At 38.7% G+C, this 24,841-nt stretch overlaps 1 protein-coding gene across 3 annotated transcripts in view; it reads left to right on the top strand.

The window, feature by feature from the left end:
- The window catches only part of DIPK1A (divergent protein kinase domain 1A), a gene marked incomplete at its 5' end in the record, with an annotated part of 92,878 nt that overhangs the window by 66,856 nt on the left and 1,181 nt on the right, over window positions 1-24,841 (top strand). The window contains 3 exons of one of the 3 annotated variants that reach the window (XM_084243253.1): window positions 2,340-2,474; window positions 18,314-18,421; window positions 22,296-22,472. In XM_084243253.1, the coding sequence (XP_084099379.1) occupies window positions 2,340-2,474; window positions 18,314-18,421; window positions 22,296-22,472 (420 nt within the window). The remainder of the gene's footprint in view (window positions 1-2,339; window positions 2,475-18,313; window positions 18,422-22,295; window positions 22,473-24,841) is intronic. The other 2 variants (XM_084243254.1, XM_084243255.1) reach the window with 2 other exon arrangements.

Below are 24,841 nucleotides of genomic sequence, written 5' to 3'. Positions count from 1 at the left end.
TAAAACAAAAAACAAACAAACAAACCAGCAAACAAATAAATAAAGCATGCCTCTATAAAAAAAAAAAAAAAAAAATAAAAAAAAAAAAAAAAAAAAAAAAAAAAAAAAACTTTCAAGTTAGTAGAGAAAAACATATAGAAAAGAAGGCTTGTACACAACACCCAAATTGAATTTCAGTTATTAATTCATGGCAATATTGTTTCAACTAAAACCCCATCACTTTTCCCTTCCCATATTATTTTGGAGCAAACTCTAGCAATACATTTTATCCGTAGGTATTTCAATGCCTAGCTCTAAAATACTAGGACTCATCTGTAAACATTAACACAGACCTTTATCATACCTAAAAAAATGAAATAATTCCTGAATGCCATCAGATACTCTGTCACTCTTTAAATTGTCTTCAATTGTCTCAAAAATATCTTTTTTTTTACATATTTTTCTTGTAAGTCAGGAATCAAAAGAGGTCCACATATTGCTATTATTTTATGTTTCTTAAATATCTTGAATCGTTATGTTTCCCCATTTTCTTTTATTTCCCCCTTGTAATTTATTTTTTGAAGAAATGTTTTGTTTTGTTTTGCACTGTTTCCACAGTTTGATGATTGTATCCTAATAGTGTCACTTACTTGAGTATCACTTATGTTCCTGTGTCTCGGGTATTTCCTGTAAACTGGTGATGGGAGCTAAAGACTTGATCAGATTCAGATTCATATCTCTTTTTGGCAAGTCCAAAAAGTAGGTGATGACCACATCATAATGACAGCAGTGTTGACTTTTTGCTCAGTGCCTTGTAAATTAATTTCAGTAACATTTGTTGAGTATTTTCTGTATGCCTAGCAACTGTATTTAAGTAGGCATTGTCATTTAATCGTATATAAAACTCATAATACTCGTACATATCAGTTTCTGTCTCATAACCAGATCTCTTATTAGGGCCAAGTCATCTGAAATGTCTTTCAGACAAACCCCTTAGTATATACCCAGTTGTCATTTATAGGATTTAATTTGGAATGCTGTCTGAATTTTCTCTTGACTGCATTCATTTAAAGCTGTAGAAAAAGATTCCTTGCTTAGAGGCATTTTTAAAAAATATATTAATAATGAAGCTCAAAGACCTATCATTTAGCTGCAAATTAATCATACTGAAGCCTTTTGGTACTGAGAGTCACCATCTGTTAACCTCACAAAAACAGATATCTAAACTGCAAACAGGGCCAAGAGAATGCAGTATTTCCTGGGTCTCTTTTTGCTTTGCTCTCATTGTCTCCTGCAGGTGCTCTGCGTCCCTTTCATCTTTCTGCTTTCTTTGCATGCTCACAGCGCTCACAGTGTCCTCCTGTTGCCCAGTGTGAGAAACTGGCTCGTGATTGTAAAAGCAGAACTAGCTTTTCATTGTTTGTTTACATATCTTTAATTTATTCTGCTCAATTCTCTTCATAGTCCTAAATTCCACAGCTTACAAAACCAGGCCAAGACCTCCAGACTCAAAAAATTAAAGATCTTGACCAACTGACACTTTTGGGGATTAAATTATTTGTATGTGGTTGATGTAAAAAAAAAAAAAGCACCAATTGGCCCAAGTTGCAGTTAGATATCAGAGGACTGGGAGCAGAACAATTCAAAGAGGAGCCTATTGTGCAGCTTCACAGGCTGACATGTAGGGATAATTTATTCTTTATATATCTTAACCCTTCTTTACCAGTAATTTTTTTCTTTAATATTTGTAACAGTCTCCTCAAGTTTCCAGAATATCAATTAGATGTCAAGTATTTGGTTGCTTGAATAAAAGGAACATAACGCCTTGGTGAATACAATAGGGTAATAGAATAAATGTGAAGTTTAATAATTATTCTGGTTGCACTTCACTATGAGTGAGATGCTAGACAAATGCCAGAGTCTCTGTTCTCAATTTTTTTTAAACACAATTACTTTTATCATGATTATCCATGAAGGACTTTAAGATTCTTATCTGAAACAGTCCTCTGTAAATTCCTGGTAAGAAGGAATTTACCTGATTTTGCAGAGTGCCCCGGGTAGCATGGTGCACATGCTTGTGCTTAATAATTAGCTTTCGATGCTGGTGGTATTTGAAAGGTTATACATTTTAAAGGGTATTTTGTTCCCTCTTCCCTTGGCAGGACCTAGGAGCTTCCTTTTCTAAGACCAGTGCTGTTTGGACTGAGTGAAAGTACACTTTGTTCTAGGAGAATTGCCATATGAAAGCCTAGAATATATATTGAGTTCTTCCAAGAAAGGGGTTGAAAACTCATGTTCTAGGACAATGAATGCTGACTTGGTGCTGAATGAATGATTGTTACGTGCTCTCTTATCCACAGGCTCGCTTCTCTTATGTGCGGATGAAATATCTTTTCTTTTCCTGGTTGGCAGTATTTGTTGGAAGCTGGATTATATATGTGCAGTACTCTACCTATACAGAACTCTGCAGAGGAAAGGACTGTAAGAAAATAATAGTAAGTACTTTATATTTCTTACATATAGAAAAACCCGTATTACTAGCAACACATTCTATTTACTGCTTCTGTACTGTTATTTTCAAAAAGTTAAATTCACCTTTGGCTTGAACTAAACTTGTTAGCATTTTTATATCACTAAGTTAGTGGGAATGCCCCTCACTTTGAGAAACCCAGTATTCAGAAATCTAAATCTATAATACAGACTAATATAAGAGAGATTTTTATGAAAGAGGGGGTTTTGTTTTTCATATCTACTTGAAGTTTATTTTAGTCAGATGGATTTTTATATGTTTAAAATGTAAGTATTATTTGCAGGTGACCTTTCTGGAACATACCTTGTGAATAAATGGGGTCATTCTCAAATGGCAAAAACTATCTAAAAAGTGTGTAAATATATTTACTGTTTAATTTCTACCCTGACAAGTTGGGTATGTCTCTGGAAAATCATTCTTAATCAGTCTAAGATTTCCAGTAGTAAATATTGGTTCCATAGCATTTGTGTTTTAAATGCTTGAGGATAAATAAAATTAACTCCTTTTTTCCTGCTAATATCGTCTGTGTAAATCATATTAGAGCATTTCACCTCAGACTTATATTTTTGACAATAGTGATTGATGGGAACCCAGTCACTATAACTTATTTAAGTTTCTGTAATCGTGGGCCTCCCTGGTGGCGCAAGGAGTTGAGCACAGCACTATGAAGCAGTCCGCAGCCACTGCGGCATGAGTTGGATCCCTGGCCGGCCAGGGAGCAACCCACATGGCACAGCAGACCTCTCCTGCCTCGCCCACTGCTCCCCTCAGCAGTGTATTTCAGTCAGTCTGCCTGTTCTGTTCCCCACTCTGTCTCTGGTGAATCCTCTCACTCCCTGCAACTCTGGCATGTACCCCAGTTCTTATATGCATAAATAAGTAAATCTTTTTTTAAAAAAGTTTCTGTAATCATTAAAGATTCTATAATTACTCTAGCGAGGATAGTGATGACAAGAGTGTTTGAGTATATCACAAGAAACAAGATATCCTGACCTTATGAACTTATAACCAAAAGGGAAGATAATAAGTAATTACAGTAACGTATGATAAACATTGTGCTAGCAAGTATTATGAAACACTGCACAGGGAGACCTGAAGCTTTACAGAGTTCTAAGAAAAATAGAAATCAATTTAATTCTATGTGTTCTATCAGTCAGGATGAAAAAGAAAACCAACATTATTCCCTAGGATTGCTACAAGATATTAATTAGGCAGGAGATATTTAGAAGGCTATCTATTTTATTTTGGCTTAATCTCTTAAAAACAGTATTTCTAACATCACCAGCTGATGTTAACAGATCTTCCTGCTAACATCCATAACCGTCCATAACCTTCCTAGGAGGGTTATGGTGGGGGTGGGTTTTTTTATAATCAGGTATATTTGCTTTCTCTGAAGATGAACAAGGCACATTAGCATATTAAAGACCCTAAAAAGTCCTGTAAAGTTGGCTGTTTATCTTTAACTTTTTATTTTCAAATACATCTGACCATGGAAATCTTTATTCCATAGAATACCTGTTAATGCGCCCCAGGGCATATAGTTGAGAAAGGTAGCTTAGAAAAAGCAAAATAAACATTTTAGATAGTTTTATTTATTTACATGTTATTATAATTGATGATATAACTCTCACTTTTTCCTTCTTCATTGAAGGTGAACAGATGAGTTTTGTTAGCTTTATTAAGTTAAAACTTCTTTGTCAGTTTTCTGAAACATAGGATAATAGCAATAAGTTTTATATAGAGACAAAATTAGCATCAAATTATGTCTCCACCATCATCAACAAATTCTTCTCTTTCTTAGTCATGTTTCTTTATTTGTAAAATGGGCTTGGGGGCTTTCAAAATAGTACTTTAAGGATTAATGACCATGTAAAGTAATAAGGACATTGCCTGGCCCCAGAGACAACTCCTGTCTTAAAATTCCACAAGGATCTAGAATAACCAATTGGAATGGGCATAAGATTAACATTTTTGAACCTTGAATAGGATTCTTCTTTGCTAATTCATTCCCTTGCTTCTTTTATTAGAAATTCCTCCCCTGCCCAATGAATAGACTGTAACAATCCTAAGGAATAATGTTGGTTTGTTGTTTTTTTAATCCTGACTTAGCACAGATTAAATTTATTTCTGTTTTTCTTAGAATTCTGTAAAGCTTCAGGTCTCCCTGTGCTGTGTTTCATAACACTTGCTGTCATAATGTTTATCATACTGTAATTATTCATTATCTTCCCTTTCAGTTGTAGGTTCATAAGGTCAAGATATCTTGTTTCCTGTGATATGCAAATTCTTAACAACACTGTCCTGGCTAGAGTAACCACTCAGTAATTATAGAATCTTTAATAATTTATAGAGATTGGGTTTCCATCAATCACTAATATCAAAAATCTAATTCCAAGGTGAAATACTGTAATATAATTTATAGCAGAACATATTAACAGAAAATCATGGAGTTGAATTGACATTGAACCCTAAGAGTAAAGGTAGAGGAAAAGAACTTCAGGGAGGTGAGCTAACTTTTATAACCTCTTTGCCTCATGGCATTTGTTATAATTGGTATGAGCAGCGGTCTGAGACCCAGAACTGTATACTGACAGAGGACTGCTACCTGAGACAGAAAACCAGTAAACTTTTGTAGACAACTGAAGGAGTCTCAAGCATATGGCTGGTTATCCTATTGGGATATTTGCCAAATCCTGGGGTTTTACAGAATGAGAGGCTAAAAATTTCATTGGAAAACCTTTGAAAGCAAAACAGATACTTTGGCAGTCTCACAGGATACAGACTAGAGTTATGAATCTGCCAGGGAGAAAAAACATGAATTCCCAGATTCTCAGTTAAAAACCCTAGAGGGCTGTGCTCTTGGAATGGAGATGAGCCAGAAATAGCTTTCCATGTCTTGTAGTCTTGGAGCTTTATCAGAGCTTGCAACCTAGCCTCCACTTAGCACAGGCGCTGATTGGGCTAAGGTGATTGGGTTAATTATAAGCTACTATTATATCTATTAAAGGGAAGGAAAACCCTCTGTAGAGGTATGTGAGAAATTACAGGGCATGCCAAAAGACAAGATGACATTACCAAAAAACAAGAGATAAACATGGACACTAGAAGCAGATCCACAGATGAAAGGATTTAAAAATAACTATTCATACTCAAGTAAACAAGAAAAAATAAAGTATTGCATAATTTAAAGGAGAATTGAAATGCATTAAAAAAAATCAGGAGGACCATGTGGCATTTCCTCAAAAGTTAAATATAGAATTACCATATGCTATCAAAAGACTGAAAGCGGGGCCTCCCTGGTGGCGCAGGGGTTAAAGTCTCCATGCCAGTCACTGCAGCATGAGTTCAATCCCCGGCCAGGGAGCTGACCCACATGGCTCAGCAGACCTCTCCTGTCTTGCCCACTAGTCCCCTCAGCAGTCTCACCTGTTCTGCTCCCCACTTTATCTCTGGTGAGTCCTCTCACCCCCTACACCTCTGGCCTACATTCCAGTTCTTGTATGCATTACTAAATAAGAAATGAATCTTTAATAGAGAAAGGTTACTTAGAGGAGATAGAACCTCTGCAGGGCCTTGTGGAATAGAAAGAATTTGAAAAGACACTGAGGAAGCATCATTCTCTAATTACAAACCAAACTTTCCCTTAGCACTTTTTTTTTAGTTGTAAGAAATTTTTATTTATTTTTTATTTATTTTATTTTATATATACTTTACATCATTCTTCATTTTTGTACCATGTATGCTTTCTCTTCTCAGATGTCATCCCTGTGAAATTCCCACCACCAATTCACCCATGTCCCATCACCATAGTCCCTTGTGTTCTTCCCACCCGTTTTGATCCTTCTCCCTCTACCGCTCCTGCAGAATATCCCTGATAGTTGCCTTTTGATTTTGATTTTTAATTTATTACAATAACTTTTCCCCTGATCCCTTGTTTCCTCTACATTCCTCCTATAAATGAAAGCATCCAATATTTTTCTTTTTCCTTTTGACTTATTTCACTGAGCATAATCCCTTCCAGCTTCATCCATGTTGCTGTAAATGTCGTCAGCTTCTCTTTTTTGATTGCTGAGTAGTATTCCATTGTGTATATGTACCACATCTTCTTGATCCAGTCATCTATTTTTGGGCATTTTGGTTGTTTCCATAGCTTACCTATTGTAAAAATTGCTGCAATAAACAGGGATGCAGGTGTCCTTTGGAATTAATGTTTTTGTGCTCCTTGGGTAGATTCCTAGGAGTGGAATTGCTAGATCGTATGGAAGCTCCATTTTTAGTAATTTGTGGAACCTGCAAACAGCTTTCCATCGTGGTTGGACAAGTTTGCATTTCCACCAGCAGTGTAGTAGAGTTCCTTTTTCTCCAGATCCTCACCAACATTTGTTGTTGCTGTTACCCTTAGCACTTTCATCCCAAAGAACAAGATGCTGATTACCTTTAGATTTGAGAACTCCCAGAACCATGCATTAATAGCCACTGAACCACAACCTCAGTCATTGGACCTTTTTGAGTTCCTGTAAATTAGTGTATTAATGTATTTTCTTCTTCCATACTTTTGTAGTAAATTTTTTAAACAAATTTTTGAAGAAATATGTTTCATATAAATTATATACTGTATGTGAGTTAGTCTAATTCAGTAATTAAATATATGTCTTACAGTTTCAACATTGGAAATCACTGTAGAATATTATTGTTATTTCTCTGAGATGCTTCCTCTAATCCATGGATAATTTGTGTTAAAATATGTTATAAGATAAATGGGAGTCTAAACTTGTTTAAGCTTTCTAGGAAGCAAGGAGCCCAGATTGGTGTTATTATTGTTATCAGTAACATAATTCTTGGGGAGAATAAAGAGAATAAGGGTTAATGCCAGCTTAGAAGACACAAGGCAGAAATAAAACCCCATGTTATTTTAGTTATGTGCTAATCGAGAGATAAGATAAGCCCCGCCCTATAGATGCTTATAGACTAGTGGAGGATGTAGAAAAATAAACAAGAAGCACATAATTGAGACTGTCTGTGGGATTGTTAGAATTAGCAAAAAACCAAAACAAAACAAAACAGGATATCCAGTTAAATTTGAACATAAAATAGACAGTGAGGGTTTTTGTGGTGAGCAAAGTATGTCCCATATATTGCCAAAAAATAATAATCTTTTATTACGAGTATGTCCTGTGCAATATTTTACTGAGCAGTTGTAACTGAGAAAGGCCCAGAAGGCTTTCTGGAAGAGGTTATATCTGAGCTGCATTTTGAAGACTTGAGCACTGTAGGCAGCAGGAGGCATGTACAAGGCTGTAAAGACATGGAATAAGGCTACATTTCCAGACCGGCATGGCAAAGCAAAGGAGTATTAGGAACTTTCTGCAGAGTTCAAGTGGACAGAATGAAAATCCTAAAAGACCATGTATGTCTTGTTAATGGATTTGTCTTTTATCTGCAGGACAATGTAGAGTCAATAGGAGTTTTTAAGCAGGGAACTGAGTAATGGGATTTATGTTTCAGAAGAAAGTCACCAGTTATAGCATAGAGGATAGATTGGATAGGAGACACCAAAGCAGGGAGACTACTTTAATGGCTGTCATGTTAATCTAGGCATAAAGCAGTGAGGGCTTATAGCATGGCATGGACAGTGATGGAGGGGAAGAAGTAGCTTCAAGAAATATTAAGATAATTTGATCACTAGTATTGGCGACCAATTGTTTGGCGGTGGGAGGGATGAGAAAGGAAAAAACTTTAGGACAAATGACTGTTTACTCTCAAGTGCCTGAGTAGAAGATGATGCTTTTTTTTTTTTAAGATTTATTTATTTATGCATACAACAACTGAGGTATAGGCCAGAGGTGTGAAGGGTGAGAGGATTCACCAGAGGCAGAGTAGGGAGCAGAACAAGTAGATCAACTGAAATACACTGCAATGGGGAGAGACAGAAGAGGTCTGCTGCACCATGTGGGTATCTCCCTTGCCGGGGATCGAACTTGTGCTGCAGTGGATGCGGACCACTTCATAGGTTGTGTGTCAGCCCCTTGTGCCACCAGGGAGGCATGAAAGATGATACTTTTCAATGAGGTAGGGAATAAAAGAGGATGATCCTTGTGGAAAGGAAGGTGGGAGAATGATGAGTTCTGTTAGGATAGGTTGAGACTCTGACTACTTATAGATTATCCAGGGAGACAAAAGATGTCCAGGAAATTCTTTGATACTTACCTCAGGAGAACAACCTGGATAGTGATAAAGTTTTGTGAGAGCCATAGGATTGAATGTCATCCATGACAGTATACACAGAATTCAAAGAAATAGAACAGAACTCTTGAAAACAATAGTATTTATGACTGTAAGAAAGAAAGAGAACTCCACTAAGAAGATTCATATGGAATAGCTAGAAAAGTAGGGAGAAACATGAGGAGAGGAACCATTAGAAAAGATTTTTTTAAAGCAATGTGGTCAACAATGACTGATCTTGCAGAGAGGTTAAATTATACAAGGACTGGGGGTCTATCTGGTGGTGCAAGGGGTTAAGTCACAGCACTCTGAAGCTATCCGCAGCCACTGCAGCATGAGTTTGATCCCCTGGCTGGCCAGGGAGCTACCCCCATGGCACAGCAGACCTCTCCTGTCTTGCCCGCTGTTCCCCTCAACAATGTATTTCAGTCAGTCTGCCTGTTCTGCTCCCCACTCTGTCTCTGGTGAATCCTCTCACACACCTCCCGCACCTCTGGCCTGTACCCCAGTTCTTGTATGCATAAATAAATAAATCTTTTAAAAAATTATATAAGAACTGAAATTTGCAATTCAAAATTCATTGTATTTTTTGTGTTTTTTTAAGATTTATTTATTCATGTATACAAAAAACGGGGTACAGGCCAGATGTGCAGGAGGGTGAGAGGATTCACCACAGAGTGGGGAACAGAACGGGCAGGAGGACAGAGAGAGCACTGCTGAGGGGAGCAGCGGGCGAGACAGGGGAGCAGCAGGCGAGACAGGAGAGGTCTGCCGCACCACGTGGGATTCTCCCCAGCTGGCCGGGATTGAACCCGCGCTGCAGAGGTATGGACAGTTTCACAGTGTGGTGCTCAACCACCTGCACCACCAGGGGAGCCCCTCAAAGTTCATTGTTTAAGTGTTATGAGTATATGCAAAATGTATTAAGGGCAAAAGTCAAAATGAGTTGGGATAAGCTTGGATGGGAGGAAATAAATGTTCACAGAGAGTGTAGGCTATTTTTTCTAGAAATTGTGCTGGGAAATCAGTTGATTTGGTTTTGTTTTAATATTTTTTTATTTGTGATAAAATATACATGCCATTACATTTACCACCTTAAACGTTTTTGATTTACTGTTACATTTTCTCAACTTTATTTAAGCATATGGGACAAAACTGTAAAATATTTTGAAGTGTACAATGATTTAATATAGAGAAATATTGTAGAAGGGGAGCCCTCATCAAGTTAACACTCCCAGTGCTTAATACATTGTATGTGTGTGTGAGAACATAGAAATTCTATTCTCTTAGCAAATCTCAGTTAAATGATACAGTTTAATCAGCTGTAGCCACTATGTTAAACATTGGCTGCTCAGACTTTATTCAATGTATAACTGAAAGTTTGTACCATTTTACCACCTCTCCCTCTTTCCTCACAAGATATCCCCCAGACACTTTTCTGTTCTGCTTCTATGAGTTCTCCTTTTTTTTTTTTTTTTTTTTTAAGGTATCCCAATAAGTGGTATAACTTATATAACAAAGAGGTATATAGAACAATGCAGTATTTGTCTTTCCCTGTCTGGCTTATTTTGCTTTATATAATGCCCTCCAGTTTCATCTGTGTTACTGCAAATGATATGGTTGTTTTCTTCTTTCTTCTTTTTTTTTTTTTTTAAATGATTTCCATCCCCTTCCCCCCACAGGACAAGTAAGTTTTTCTTCAGTCCTTAAAAACTTAGCTCCTTTACAGGGTCTTGGGAGGAGGTGGGGGTAGCACCCACAGGTCTGAATGGTGAGGAATGTTCTGTCCTTCACAAATTCACAAATTTGGGTCCTGGCTGCCTTGCTGTCAGTGACACAACTTCAGAAATTCTTTTTTTTTTCTTTCAGAACTCAGGTTTATTTGCAATATAACAATAAAATGACATTAGGAACATTTTACTCTTCATTAGTTCTTTTATATTTGATTTCATCTCAGAATTTCTCTCTATTTTTTTTAAATAAATTTTATTTTTATATTCCCCATACAATTGCAACCCCCTTATTTTGACCCCAATCCCTCCCCTCCCACACCCCCCCCATAGAGTGTCTCTGGTTCATAGTTTTTTGTTGATTTTGATTTTCACTTTCTTATAGTTATTCATTTTCCTGGTCCCTTATTTAAGTTTTCTAGATTCCTGCTATGAGTGAGACCATCCGGTATTTTTCTTTTTCTTTCTGGCTTATTTCGCTGAGCATGATCCCTTCCAGCGCCATCCATGTTGCTGCAAATTGCATGTGTTTATCTTTTTTGAATGCTGAATAATATTCCATGGTGTATATGTACCACATCTTCTTGATCCAGTCATCTATTTTGGAGCATTTGGGTTGTTTCCAAAGCTTAGCTATTGTAAACAGTGCTGCTATAAACATAGGGGTGCAGGTGCTCTTTGGAATTGATGTTTCTGTGTCCTTTGGGTAAATACCTAGGAGTGGAATTGCTGGATCATATGGAAGCTCTATGTTTAGTAGGTCCAGAAATCTCCACACAGTTCTCCATAGTGGTTGGACCAGTATGCACTCCCATTCTTGCAGTTACACAAATAACTTAGGAAGCACGCAGGCCAAAGACTCCCTTCTCATGTGTCCCTGACAGCTGCAGCCTCTACTAGGTTTCTAAGGATGAAATTCTTATTTTTCCTTTTTTTAAGATTTACTTATTTATATATACAAGAACTAGGGCACAGTCCAGAGGTGCAGGGGATGAGAGGATTCACCAGAGACAGAGTAGGGAACAGAACAGGTGGGTTGACTGAAATACACTGCTGAGGGGAGCAGTGGGAGAGACAGGAGAGCTCTGCTGCACCATGTGGGTCACCTCTGTGGCTGGGAATCCAACTCCTGCTGCAGTGGCTGCAGATAGCTTCATAGTGGTGCGACTTAACCCCTTGCACCACCAGGGAGGTACCCCCCTTTTTTTCTTTTAATTTAAATTTATTTTCTTACATCTTCGTTCATTTTTGAGCAGCATTTGGTTTCTCCCGCCACCATAGGATAGCACCCATGATACATCACCACAGTCCCTTGACTCTTCACTCCCCTTTTTGACCCCTCTCCTTCTTCCCCTGCTCAGAAGCCTCAGATCTACAGTCAGTTTGTAAGATTTGTCTTTGTTATGACCCTTTGTTTGGTTTTTCTGTATCCTGCATAAAAATCCTGCGATTTTTATCTTTCTCCTTCTGACTTATCTTGCTTAGCAGCATCCCTTCCAGTTCTATCCATGTTGCCACAAGTGGCAAGAGTTTATCTTTTTTTAATTGCCGAGTATTCCATGATGTATATACTACATCTTCTTGATCCATGCATCTGTTTCAGGGGCACTTAGGTTGTTTCCATATCTTGGCTATTGTAAATAGTGCTGCAGTAAACATATGAGTGCAGGTTTCCTTTTTAATTTAGTGTTTTTGTGTTCTTTGGGTAGATTCTTAGGAGTGAAATCACTAGATCATATGACAGATCAATTTATAGTGTTTTGAGGACCCTCCACAGAGCTTTCCATAGTGGCTGGACCAGTAAGGATGAACTTCCAACAGTCTTGTCCTTGGCACTCACCAGGCACAGTTGGTACAGTGAATAGGCTGCCCGTGGCTAAGGCCCTTTTTTGTCACAACCATTCACCTTTCTTTTTTTTTTTTTTTCTTTTTTTTTTATAGAGGCATGCTTTATTTATTTGTTTTGCTGGTTTTGTTTGTTTGTTTTGTTTATACATGCACTGGGTGCAGTCAGAAGTGCGGGAGGGTGAGAGAATTCACCAGAGCCAGAGCGGGGAGCAGAGCAGGCAGAAGGACCGAAGTACACTGCTGAGGGGAGCAGCGGGCGGCAGGAGAGGTCTGCACGCCATGTGGGACCCTCCTCTGGTGGCCGGGGAGCAGCCGGGGATCGAACCGGCGCCGCAGAGGCCGCGCGCAGTTTCGCAACCCAGCGCTCAACCGCTGCGCCACCGGGGAGGCCCACAACCATTCACCTTTCTTTGTCCCCTTGGAAGCAAGGATCCGAAAGGATCATCTGCTTTTGAAGGCTGAATAATACTCCTGCATGTATCATTTTCTTCATTCTTCTGTCACTGGGCACCTAGGTTGTTTGCCTACACCAGCTGCTGTTGATGATGTGCAGTGAATGGGGAAGTACAGATCTCTCTTTGAGATGATTTTGTTTCTCTTGGATATGTACCCAGAAGTGAGATTGCTGATTCATTGGGTAGTTCTGTTTTAATATTTTTAGGCATCTCCTCACCCTTTTCCATAGTGCCTCTTAACCATATTTAAGTGTACACTTCAACAGTGTTAAGTATATTCACATAATTGTGCAACCAGTCTCTGTAACATTTTCATCTTGCAAAACTGAAACTCTATACCCACTCAACAACAGCTTCCTGCTTCCCCTCCACTCCAACCCCTGGCACCCACCATTCTGCTTTCAGTTTCTTGAGTTTGTCCACTTCAGGTACCGCATATAAGTAGAGTCATATGCTATTTGTATTTTTTGTGAATGGCTTATTTCACTTATCGTAATGTCTTCAAGGTTCACTTACTTAGTAGCATATTTCAGAATTTCTGCTTTCTAAGGTGGTTAGAAGGTAGTTGCTTCCACCTTCTGACTGGTAAGTTGTTTTAAATTAACTGATCCAGTTTGGTCCTGCATGCTCCGTAAAGTCAATTTTTTTTTAAGATTTATTTTTATTTATTTATGCATACAAGATCTGGGATGTAGGCCAGAGGTGGAGGGGGATGGGGTGAGAGGATTCACCAGAGACAGAGTGGGGAGCAGAATGTAGATCTACTGAAATACACTGCTGAGGGTAGCAGCTGGCGAGATAGGAGAGGTCTGCTGAGCTATGTGGACCAGCTCCCTGGCTTGGGGATTTAACTCATGTTGCAGTGGCTGGCTGTAGCTTGATAGTGTTGAGACTTAACCCCTTATGCCACCAAGGAGGTACCTTAAAGTCTATTTTGAAAGATATTGTAGCCTCTGAAAATGTTTGATATCAGTGAGAATTAACTACTCCCATACATCCTTGTTTACTGGGCTCTGCTGAAAATGAGAGCTGTATGTATGGGTGTTTACTCACAAGCAGCCACAAAATATTTCATATAGTCAGGAAATTCTTGAAGTTCTAACCCTGCCATTTTAGATGCACCGCCAATTTGCATGAAAGATGTATTCAAAGCAGAAGCAATGATACTTCAAAGGTGGGTCCTGTTACCTTTGTAATTAGCACCAGGCAACTAGACATTCTGAACCAGAGATACTCAAAATGTAGTCTCTGAGGCCAGCAGCATCTGTTTCACCTTGAAACTTGCTACAAATGCAAATTTTCAGCACCTACAAAACCTGCTGAGCCAGAAAACCTCTGAGAGTGAGGTCTAGCAGTCTGTGTTTTAGTGAGACTTCCTGGAGATTTAAATCTCCCTAAAGTTTAAGAATCTCTACTGTAAAATAATTAGCCTCTGGTGCCTTCCTAAAGATAAAGATCATAAATTCATCTGGTTCTTACTCTCTTCATATTTTAGCCAATCCACAGATCTTTTTTTTAAGATTTATTTATTTATTTTTTATTTATACAAGAACTGGGATACAGGCCAGATTTGCGGGAGGGTGAGAGGATTCACCAGAGAAAGAGCGGGGAACAGAATAGGCAGACTGACGAAATATACTGCTGAGGGGAGCAGCGGGCAAGACAGGAGAGGTCTGCCACACCATTTGGGACCTTCACCGGCCAGCCAGGATCAAACCGGTGCTGCAGAGGCTGCGGACAGCTTCACACAGCGCAGTGCTCAACCGCCTGAGCCACCAGGGGAGGCCCCAATCCACATATCTTAAATACTTTTAACTTCACCAATGATAGTCCATTTCTAAAATTTACTATGCTATTTAACAAACTAATTTCACCCCTAAAAATCCTACTTTGCTACTTAATACAGTCTCAGAAATGATCGATCTTGATCAAGACATGAATAATTGCCTCTGGGGTTCCTTATTTCCTTAGAACGCTAGCTGAGCACCTGTGCATTCCTGATTGAGATAATAGAGACACCTGCACTGTTAACTTATACTGTTGGTGCTGAAGAGTTTTAAAATAAATTACAGGGTTTTTACCAGAAGGGAAGGAAAAGGTGGAGATGATCTGTGTGTGCATACGTACATGTTCAGAAGGAAAGAGAGAGGAACACAGTTAATGACCAAGAAAAAGAAGTCAGGAGAGAAATATTGAAAGGTTGAAGATACAGTGAGTGTTCAGAAAACGGTGAAGATTTAGAACAGCTAACAGGGACTGGACAAGGGCACTGACTAAAGATAAGGATGGTTTTCGGGCATGGTTAAAAACCCAACTCTATTATTTTTCCTAATTGAAGAGAAATTGATGTTCATCTGAAATACATTTTAGAACATGGGTGTTAGAAAAGTATTTAAGACTATATACACCTGTTATGGTTTTTGCCCTGCCTGGCGAGAGTTTTGTAAAATTTAGCTAAAGAGTGCCATCTTCTGGTACTAAGGAGTATGTGCAAACAGATGGAGTTTCCACTGTTCAGTGGAATCTTAGTTATAAAATCTTAGAACCAGAGAAACCTTTGATGTTTGGGGCTAATACAAGAACTATTATAAAGTTAAACATTCTTTATAGTTTTTTGTCTTTTTAATTATGAGATCATTTTACTGCCATTTTGTGCGTGTGGACATGTCTGAAAAATAAAATTGTGTATGTCCAACCATCCTTTACTTACAAACGTGGGGAATTTGCTTTTAGTTTGTGATGGAAGCCCTAAGTTGATGAGCTCTATTCAGGCCTCTATTTTCTTCTTTTTTCCTAATAAACCTGTCCTTTTAAAATGTAACCTTTGGGGAAAAAATGAAATGGAGGGGAGGAAGGGGGAGAGAGAGAGAAAGAGAGGAAAGAAGAGAGAGTGGAAGGGAGGAATGAGGGAAGGAGGAAGGATTCAGGAACCAAAGGTCAGAACAATTGAAAGGGTAATTCTAACTCTTATCCCAGAAGATATTCATCAATAGAATTGCCCTTTTTCTGGATAAAACCCCAGGATTAACTTCATTTATCCATTCAGTTAGTGCTTTTTTATACACTCGGTAATCTGTCTAGGTTTGTGTAAAAATCCCAGGAACAAAGCTGATCCTGCTTTGAGTTGCTCCAGCACAGAAATGAGCGTGATCAGAGCCCACTAGTTGGAACACTGGAGATAGGCACCTAACAGTGTTGTCTTTAAACCCGCTCTGCATTTCTTCTTCAAGTGATTCCAGTTGAGGGAAAGCTGACTGTTGAGGTTCAGATTCCAGCAGCAACACTCATCTGCTCTGTAATTTTATTTTTAAGATTTAAAAAAATTTATTTATGCTTACAAGTTCTTGAGTATAGGCCAGAGGTGGGGGTGAGTACATGAGGATTCACCAGAGACAGAGTGGGGAGCAGAACAGGTGGGTCTATTGAAATACACTGCTGTGGGGAGCAGCGGGCAAGACAGGAGAGGTCTGCTGTGCTATATGTGGGTCAGCTTCCTGGTCAAGGATCAAACTCATGCTGCAGTGGCTGGCGATAGCTTGATAGCACTGACACTTTACCCTTGGGCCACCAGGGAGGCCCCTGCTCTGTAAGTTTCTTTCTTTCTTTTTTTTAATATTTATTTATTTATGCATACAAGAACTGGGGTTCAGACCAGAAGTGTGGGAGGGTGAGAGGATTCACCAGAGACAGAACGGGCAGATGACTGAAATACACTGTTGTGGGGAGCAGCAGGCACGACAGGAGAGGTCTGCTTTGCCATGTGGGTATCTCCCTGGCAGGCCAGGAATCGACCCTGCGCTGCAGAGGCTGTGGACAGCTTCACAGTGCTGTGCTCAACCCACCGTGCCACCAGGGAGGCCCTCTATAAGTTTCTTAACGTCTCTTGCCTCCATTTCTTTATCAATAAGGTAAAGGTAAAGGTAATACCTGTTTCGTAGGGAGATTGTGAGCACTGAAGAAATATACACAAAAAACTCAAGAACAGTGTTGACATATAGAAAATAATGTGTCAAACACTTACTTGTGCCTACCATCTCTGCAACAAATCTTAACTTTTTGCTGTATTTGTTTCATTTTTTTTAAATCATTTTTATATATTCTTTTTTTAAAAAAAAGATTTATTTGTTTATTTATTTATACAAGCACTGGGTACAGTCAGAAGTGTGGGAGGGTGAGAGAATTTACCAGAGCCAGAGCGGGGAGCAGAGCAGGCAGAAGGACCGAAGTACACTGCTGAGGGGAGCAGCAGGCGGCAGGAGAGGTCTGCGTGCCGTGTAGGACCCTCCTCCGGTGGCGGGGAGCTGCCGGGGAATGAACTATTTCATTTTCAAAAAGAAAAAAACAATGCAAGATTCAATGGGCTGTTTCACAGGGGTCATCCTATTGATACATATGTTTTCTTGGGAAGTTGTCCTTTCAATCTGTAAAGTGCTTTCACTTATATGAAATTCCTTTGCTTTCTACCTTGAATATTTTTTCTTTTCTAATTTTTTCTATTCTCTCCCATATGGATGTGCTGGATATCCTTTAATTTTTATATCTATGATTTTATCTCATATTCTTTTGAATTCATTTTAAATTTCCCTATTATTTCCCTCACTTTTCTCAACCGCAGATGTCTTACTGTGTTGTTGTCTTTGCCTCTTTCTCTTCCCCACCCTCCCATTTATAATGTGTCTTTAATTTGTAGGGTTTTTATCTTCTTCCTTTCTGAGTTCTGCTAGATTTTGTTACATTTCCTGTAATCTCATCATTGTTTCTTCAGCTGGGCGGTCTTATTTTACACTGTTGTATTAAGGCTTTTGGATTCATAGCAATATACTTGGTCTGCTTCATGGCAATGTTTTTCTGGATAATTTCTTTATCTAACATTTGCTTTTTTCTGTTTCTTTCCTCTTGTAGATTTGTTATACAGCTCACATGTTCTTTCCTCTCAGTTATTACTCAGTCCTAAATTAAATGAGTTCTTTCTCAGTCAGCTATTTGCAGAAGTGATAGGGGCAGGTAATCTGGATTCTGGTATAAAATGCACTGAATTTGGCAGGCCATCCTCATTTATTGTACCTTCAGGTTACACTGGTATCATATTTTATTAAAGATGGAATTTATATTTCTTTTCCTTATTTTCTTTTTTGTCTTTTGGGTGATAAAGAAGTAACTTTGTCTTAGTACTTTAAAATATTTTGATATTTTCAACTTTGCTTTTTAATGTATTTTAAAACCAGAGCTATTTTTAAAAATTCATTGACTCTAATCTTAGAGAAAATGGTAACATATCACATCAGACCATGTTAAATGGGAAAAACAGTTTGAAAATCCTGTACTTACCCTAGTTGTAACAATATTTCTCATTGTCATCTAGCTAGTAAGAGACAGCTTGAATTCAAATCTGTCCGAATCCACCAAGTCTGAGTTTTTTTTTTATCTGAGTTTTTTTTTTTTTTAATTGTAGAGCTTTCTTTTAAAGAATACAGACATTTCTTTATGGTATCTTATGTTTCTTTTCATGAACATTTTTTTTAACTGCTTTCTTATTTTCTGATTTTTAGTGTGACAAATACAAGACTGGAGTTATTGATGGGCCTGTGTGTAATAGTCTTTGTGTTACAGAAACTCTTTACTTTGGAAAATGCTTATCCACGAAACCGAACAACCAGGTATGGACATTATGAATCAACATTCCCAATTGATAGTGTACACTAATTTTTACCTTAAACTAAAGCATTCCTAAAAGAATTTTTGAACCAGCTCTTTTAGGGTCTTTTATATAAGTTGAACCTTGAACAACATGAGTTTGAGCTGCTTGAGTCTACTTAGATTTTTTTTCAACTGCTCCTCTTCTTCCTCCTCCCCAGACTAATTCGTGTGAAGACTGTAAGGATGAAGACCTTTATGGTGACAGTCCACTGATGATTTTATTAATAACATTTTTTCTAGCTTTATTGTAAGAAAACAATACAACATGTTAAAGATGCTCAGTTTCACTACTTCTGCTCAACACAGGGAAGTTTTAGCCAGATCACTTAGAAAAGAAGAGGAAATAAAAAGCATCCAAATTGGAAAAGGAAAACGTAAAATTATCTCTCCTCGCAGATGACAAAGATCTTATATGTAGGAAAACCAAAAGATTCCACAAGAAAATTGTTAGAGCTAATAAATGAATTCAGCAAAGAAGTAGAAACAAAGTCAACACAAAAAAATCAGTTGTATTTATGTACACTAACAATGAACAATCCAAAAAGGAAATGAAGGAAACTGCTGGAGACCAGCCCCAGCTAGAAGTTGTATCAGGGGTCTCAGAGAGGAGAGGACAGCGTCGGCCAAGTTTTCTCTCAGAGGACTGAAGGGAAGTGGAGCAAGGTAGGAGTGAGGTAGACACAGACACCTTAGTTCGTGCAAGTATCTCCTACTGAGGGTCTCAGTGGGTCTTTATACCTTAAGGCAAGCGGTGGGATTACATCAGCATAAGCATTAAAGCAGAGCAAAGACAATACATATGTTCTCATGATCATGTAAAGACTCCCTTGGCCTTACACCTGTAGGCCATTTTTTGGTAATCTAAGAACAATTAGTTGCCTAGGTGCAGCTCATTTACTAGCATGATAAACAGTATAACATTTGGCAACATTTAAACTTTCCCAAACATGGGTGTAAAGTTCCTATTCTATATCCAATTACTGAAATCAATCTATTTCCTAGCACTAGATTAACTTGGTTAATATTTTTATTACCTCAAAGTGGTTTAAAACAATTCATCAGATCTACGTAAGTTCTGCTGAAGTCTAACTCTAAACTAGAAATTCCAAACCTCCACACGGCCTGCGAATTATTGACCTCATACACCAGGAAATGTATTGTTGCCGCAAACAGGTACCTCCCATGTTAGGCTATGGTTTCCAAGCATAGCTGGTTCAGGGCAGCTTGTTCTCCATAGTTCTCAAGGCCAAAACATTTCTTTCCTAACTATACCTAAAATAATTTTTTTACTTCTTTTGTGATAGTTCACGCGTAAGAACAGTAAGCCAATTGTCACCTGGGTCCGAATTAGGTTTTCACATGCCAGTTAATAACTAACTTACTTCAGCATTGACCAAAAACAAAGAGGAGAGCATTAGCAGGCGTTGCCATGGAGACTCCCTAGTTCAGATCTTCTTTGGGAAGTGTAAGAACTTCCTTCTTCTGGGAAGTACAACTTTCCCTCTTTGGGGGAGCACAGGAACTCCCCGCTTCTCGGGAGTCTCCCCCAATGCCCGGACCTTGTCAAGAGACAGCATGGGAGGTGCAGCCTGCCGCAGGAAACAGCTTCACTTACATAGCATTAAAAGAATAAAGTCCTTAGGAATTAACTTCACCAAGGTGGCAAGAGACTTGTACAATGAAAACTTCAAAATACTGCTGAAAGAAATGAAAGACATAAATAAGCCAATGGAAACACTTCCCATGCCATTAATTGGAAGACTTAATATAGTGATCTACAGATTAAATACAATCTCAAAACAAAAGTCCAATGACATTTTTTGCAGAAATAGACAAACACATCCTAAAATCATACAGAATCTCAAAAGATCCCAAATAACCGAAATGATCTCAAAAAAGAACTCTTCCATTCTGCTGGTGCTGGTAGCTGGGCTCGCTGCTGCCCTTGGTCGTGGGGCCATTGTTGGCACAGAGATGGCAGCATTGATGATGAACTTACTCAGATTGTATGAGACTCTTGGGTACATATACTTGTCCCTGGGGGATTTGCCTTTGGATATTATCTCACAGAATGATGAAAAAGCAAACTGCCTTCCTGAGTAAGAATCTGTTATTTAAAAGAGAATTAAGATCTACTGAAGAAGTTACCTGGAAGTAAAAGCTGACTGAATTACAGAATGTTCACTTTGTAAAAACTATGAGAGAAATGCATATTTAGTATTTCATTTGAAAAGAAAAAGAACCACAAAACTGGAGGACTCACACTTCCTTATTTCAAAACTTACTACAAAGTTGCAGTAATCAAAGCAGAGTGGTGCTAGAATAAAGACAGACACATAGACCAATGAAATGGAATAGAGCCCAGAAATAAACTATCACTTTTATAACCAAATGATTTTTCACAAGGATGCTAAAATCATTCAATAGGGAAGAGACTTGTCTTTTCAACATGGTGCTAGAAAAATTGAATATCCACATGTAATGAATTTGGCTCTTCCCTAACCCCATATTCAAAATTAAGTTAAAATGAACCAAAGACATAAATGTAAGCATTCGGGCCTCCCTGGTGTTGCAAGGGCTTAAGTCTCAGCCACTATGAAGCTATCGGCAGCATGAGTTCAATCCCCAGCCAGGGCGCTAACCCACCTGGTGCAGCAGACCTCTCCTGTCTCGCCTGCTGCTCCCCTCAGCAGTGTATTTCAGTCAATCTGCCTGTTCTGTTCCCCACTTTGTCTCTGGTGAATTATCTCACCCCCCGCACATATGGCCTGTACCCCAGTTCTTGTATGCATAAATAAATAAATCTTAAAAAAAATGTAAGAACTAAAATTATAAAACTTAAAATGTAGGGCAAAAGTTTCATGACATTGGATTTGACAAATGATTTCTTGGATATGACATCAAAGACACAGACAACAAAAGTAAAAATAAACTAATTGTACTTCATGGATATTTAAAATTTTGTACATCAAAAGCCCATATCAGGGCCTCCCTGCTGGCACAGGTGTTGAAGTCTCAGCGCTGTCAAGCTATTGCTAGCCACTGCAGCATGAGTTTGATCCCCAGCCAGGGAGCTAACCCACCTGGTGCAGCAGACCTCTCCTGTCTCACCCGCTGCTCCTGTCAGCAGTGTTTTTCAGTAGATCAGCTTCTTCTCCCCACTCTGTCTCTGGTGAATCCTCTCACCTCTCCTATGGCCTATACCCTAGTTCTTGTATGCATAAATAAAAATAAATCTTAAAAAAAATACTATATCAGTAGAGTAAAAAGGTCACCTATAGAATGGGAGAAAATATTTACATATCATATAATAAAGTAAGGGTTTAATATCCAGAATATATAAAGAAGAACTAAAACTCAACAACAGAAGTCAAATAACTGGAATCAAAAAATGGGCAAGAGACTTTGAGGAATGGAGAGTTACTGTGTAATGGGTAGAGAGTTTGGGTTTTACAAAGTAGGAGTTCTGGAGATGGTTTCCAGTGATGGAGGCACATTATAAAGGTGATACCACTCAGGTATACACTAAAAATGATTTAAATGGTAAATTTAAATTGTATGTTTTTTATATTTTACCACAGTAAAACATTGGGGAAACACTAAAATTGGTGATCATGGTCAAAAATGTGTATTTAGGCATGTATTTCTTTTGTAATTTTAAAAGATAAGGGAAAATGTCTGGAAGTATGAAATTTGCAATTCAGAATAAAATTCACAGCTTAATCTCTATGTTTTGCTGGTTGTTTGTGTGTTTTTTAGAGGAGAGCACTAAAAATATAGTGGTAGGTTTTTCTTCTCCTCTGCCTAACACATAACTTGTTCTTTTTCTCATAGATGTATTTAGGGATTTGGGATAATCTACCAGGTGTTGTGAAATGTCAAATGGAGCAAGCACTTCATCTTGATTTTGGAACTGAACTGGAACCAAGAAAGGAAATAGTGCTCTTTGATAAGCCAACTAGGGGAACTACTGTACAGAAATTCAAAGAAATGGTCTACAGCCTCTTTAAAGTAAGTATATCCATGCACACGTTACTAGTGTGAAGCTGCACATTCTTCTGTAAGAGTTGGAACGCTCTTATCCTAAACCATAAAAATGTTGCTATTCTTTGGCCTTTATCAGGAACTACATCTTGAGTAATTCAAAGACAAAAATATATAAAGGATGTTTACTTAAGTATTCTTGACACTAGCTAAAAATGTCCAGATGTGAGAGGGAAATTCATTAAATAGATGTGCTGCTATGTACCATCATCCTTTCAGCAGAGGAACCCTTGCAGATACCAAAAGTCCATGGATGTTCAAGTGCCTTATATAAAATGGTTTATTTGCATATCACCTACACACATCTTTAAATCATCCCTAGATTATTTGTAATGCCTTATACAGTATAAATGCTCAATGAATAGTTGTCATACTGTATGCTTAGGGAATAATGATAAGGGAAAAAAGTCTGTACATGGTCAGTACAGACACAACCATTATAGGCCTAACTATATAACATGTATTTTCGATTCCTAGTTGATTGAATCCACAAGTGTGGAATCTACAAATACAGAGAACCAACTGAAGTTTGGCATTATAACTGATACTTTTTTTTTTTTAAGTGACCTAAAATTAATACAGGGCCTCCCTGGTGGCACAGTGGGTAAAGACACAGCACTGTCAAGCTCTCTCCAGCCATTGCCTCATGAGTTCCATCCCTGGCCAGGGAGCTACCCACATGGCACAGCAGACCTCTCCTGTCTCACCCACTGCTCCCCTCAGCAGTGTATTTCAGTAGATCCGCCTGTTCTGCTCCCCACTCTGTCTCTGGTGAATCCTCTCATCCCCCATACCTATGACCTACACCCAGTTCTTCTATGCATAAATAAATAAAATAAATCTTTTAAAAAGTTTATTAAAAAATAAATAAAATAAAATAGTAGACTCTGAGTGCAAAGTATTTTTTAAAAATTGAAATAGGGCCTCCCTGGTGGCGCAAGGGGTTAAGCCACAACCTATGAAGCTATCCGTAGCCACTGCAGCACGAGTACAATCCCTGGCCAGGGAGCTACCCACATGATGCAGCAGACCTCTCCTGTCTCACCCACTGCTCCCCTCAGCAGTGTAATTCAGTCAACCTGTCTGTTATGTTCCCCACTCTGTCTCCTGTGAATCCTCTCACCCCCCCCACACACACACCTCTGGCCTGTACCCCAGTTCTTGTATGCATAAATAAATAAATATTTCTAAAAAATTGAAATAGGGCCTCCCTGGTAGCGCAGTGGTTGAGTGCTGGGTTGCGAAGCTGCCTGCAGCCTCTGCAGTTCGATCCCCAGCTGCCAGGCAAGGCACCTGCCCGCTGCTCCCCTCAGCAGTGTACTTCGTCTTTCTGCCTATTCTGTTCCCCGCTCTGGCTCTGGTGAATTCTCTCACCCTCCCATCTGACTGTACCCAGTGCTTATATAAATAAGTAAATAAAATTTTTAAAAATGAACTTTAAAAAAAAAATTGAAATACTCAAAGATTAATTAGACGTTTAAAGATGAAGTTACAATTTTAGAAAGCATCTTTCTTGTTTTATTACTGTTCTATTTTCTTTTTTTAATATTTATTTATGCATACAAGAACTGGGGGACAGGTCAGAGGAGGGTGAGAGGATTCACCAGAGACAGAGTGGAGAATAGAACGGGCAGATTGACTGATATATACTGCTGAGGTGAGCAGCGGGCGAGACAGGAGAGGTCTGCTGTGCCATATGGGTAGCTCCCTGGCCAGGGATTGAACTCATGCTGCAGTGGCTGCAGATAGCTTCATAGGTTGTATCTTAATCCCTTGCACCACCTGGGAGGCCCCTATTATGTTCTTTTTTTTAAAGATTTATTTTTATTTATTTATGCATACAAGAACTGGGGTATAGGCCAGAGGTGCAGGTGGTGAGAAGATTCACCAGAAAAAAAAAATGGAGAGCACAACAGGCAGATCCACTGAAATACACTGCTGAGGGGAGCAGTGGGCGAGACAGGAGAGGTCTGCTGTGCCATGTGGGTTAACCTCCTGGCCAGGGATCGAACTCATGGCAGTAGCTGGCGATAGCTTGATAGTGCTGACACTTTAACCCTGGAGCCACCAGGGAGGCCCTTACTGTTTATATTTTCACTGAAAATCTTTCCTTTCTTTGGACAGTTTACATTTCAGTCTGTTTTATTGAGAACAACTTCTCAGGGAAATGGTTTTAATATTCCTAATTGGAATAATACAACTTGAACAGAGTATTTTGTTAATGTGATAACTACAAAATGGGGGGAAATTCTCAGTTGAGCCTTATAACTCTGAATGAGTACATTACACTGCAGTTGTGCAAGTAAAAAATGTTTAGGTCTTAACTGTCTACAGAT

Source organism: Talpa europaea (assembly GCF_964194135.1).
Source record: "Talpa europaea genome assembly, chromosome: 9".
NCBI classification, from domain to species: Eukaryota; Metazoa; Chordata; class Mammalia; order Eulipotyphla; family Talpidae; genus Talpa; species Talpa europaea.
Note: the sequence above shows the minus strand (reverse complement) of the source record. Positions and strands in the feature narration are given on the sequence as shown.